Source organism: Vombatus ursinus, unplaced genomic scaffold (genome assembly GCF_900497805.2).
Source record: "Vombatus ursinus unplaced genomic scaffold, bare-nosed wombat genome assembly UNPS02002003.1, whole genome shotgun sequence".
Classification (NCBI taxonomy): Eukaryota; Metazoa; Chordata; class Mammalia; order Diprotodontia; family Vombatidae; genus Vombatus; species Vombatus ursinus.
In genome coordinates, this window is record NW_020941781.1 from 2,349 (window position 1) to 4,228 (window position 1,880).

Here is a 1,880-nt window from a genome sequence, read left to right on the forward strand (position 1 = left end):
CATAGGGTTTATCTTTGGTTGAGGGTTAATATCAAGGAAACAGTGGGAAGGTCAAGGACCCAAGGAATTCAAGGATGGAAAAGCTTAGTCCCATGGTTCATTTTGGATGGTCTATCACAATATAGAATCAAATCCATTTACGTAGGGAATGATAGATGCTCCTCAACTTTCTCCCTGTTCCCCTGACTATTGTCCCCTAACCACAAACACTACCACCACTTTCATGTTCAGTTAATAGAAAATACAGATGTTCTTAATCTCTTTTGGAAAAAGTCCTTGCCAATGAGCACAGACATTCCGCATTAGGATTCCCAGAACACATTCATTTACTTGGAGTCTCTTAATGGAGAAGTGGAACATGGAATGAACTGTCCATCCAATGTACTTTTCAACTGAGGACTTTGGACTGGATTTTTACTGAGGGTGCAGGGTAGCCTGGCAGCCTGGGAGTCAGTACTGGGCAACATGAAAGGACAGAGAACAGGGTAACAAACATTTAACACAGAACCAATGCCACCCAACACCATATCTTTCTTAGGAGAAAAGATTAAATATACTGTAAGGCAACAACCAATCCAGTAAAATATAACATAAAAGCTCACCAATAACAGGATGGTTTGGGTAGCCTTGACCTCATAAGAAGGCCTAGCAGAGAGGCTGGTGTTACGAATGTGCTGAATATTCTTTTTATGGCTGTAGAGAAATACCAACATGTAACCACTGGCCAGACTCATTAGGGTGAGAAAGACTAAATCCAGGGCAGTTGCGGCTGTGACAATTAAATTTTGAATTATATAATGAATATCTGGTTTAGTGGTGCAGTATTTCATAGAATAACCTTTTTTGTACACAGTGAAATTTTCACTGGCTTGAAGAGAATCAATGACACTGATGTAGATCAACATGTTGATGATCCAGTTGGAAAAGAAGAAGGGAAATATATATTTGCTTATTCTGGGTTTTAGCCATGCCCATCTTGAATGGATGGGGCTGATAGTGATGGCTTGGAATATGCTCAGGAGACAGGTTGTGCCAATAGAAAGTCCCCGGCCCAACCTGTAGAAATACATGATCATCTTACACCCAACATCATCCAGAACATTTTTTGCCCCAAAGTAGACCATAGTATCAGGAATTCCTCTAGTGATAAGTGTCATAACATTAGCTAGTGTCAGATGGACGATAATCATATTCATGGGTCTCTTATGGTGGGACTGAATATATAAGATATAGATGTATACCACGAATAGTCGGGAGTTCCCCAGGACCCCAATAACAGTTTGAAAGCAGGTGCAAATCCCCAAGATCAGATCACTTAGAATCATTCTGTTGGTTTCTTTTAGGGCATAGCAAAAGGACCTAAATCTTTGGTATTTCATAGAAGTAGTACTGAGGAATTCTTGAGTGATAGAATTCTGAGACCATAAGCAGAGGGTAGATGAATATTGTCCAGAGAAATGAACAAATTTCCATAGTACTGGTTGAGTAGAAAGAAGTTATAACTTTTCATTGTTATTCAAATTCTTTAACCTTACTACTTTATGATGCAAAATGGAAAACTTTCCAGTATTCAACCCACACTCCTGTGACACTGTCATCCACTTGACATCATTTGTTATGCCTCTGTGATGCCACCCACCCTGCTTCCTATAATATTATATAGCCCACCTTTTGAAAGCACCCTGGGGTGGGGGAGAAATGTTATTTCTTTTTTAGTTCACAAAATATGATCTGACAAAATAGACCTTCATACCTGTGTGGAGTTGGCATCAGGGTTGAAGATGAGAGTTACCATACAGCCTGAATGTCCTCATCAATGAACTTGCTAATAGATTTTTCAGGTGATGGGTTTTGTGTGAATAGAAAATATGGTTTAGCAT

The 1,880-nt window shown here is 39.5% G+C and overlaps 1 protein-coding gene across 1 annotated transcript; it reads right to left on the reverse strand.

Annotated features, from left to right (window-relative positions):
- Positions 1 to 557: 557 nt before the first annotated feature.
- Positions 558 to 1,325, reverse strand: LOC114048362 (vomeronasal type-1 receptor 3-like; the record flags this gene model as incomplete). The annotated part of the gene is made up of 1 exon (XM_027869248.1): positions 558 to 1,325. A coding segment is annotated over exon 1 (768 nt), but the record flags the coding sequence as incomplete, so codon positions are not given.
- Between the last annotated feature and the right edge of the window lie 555 nt (positions 1,326 to 1,880).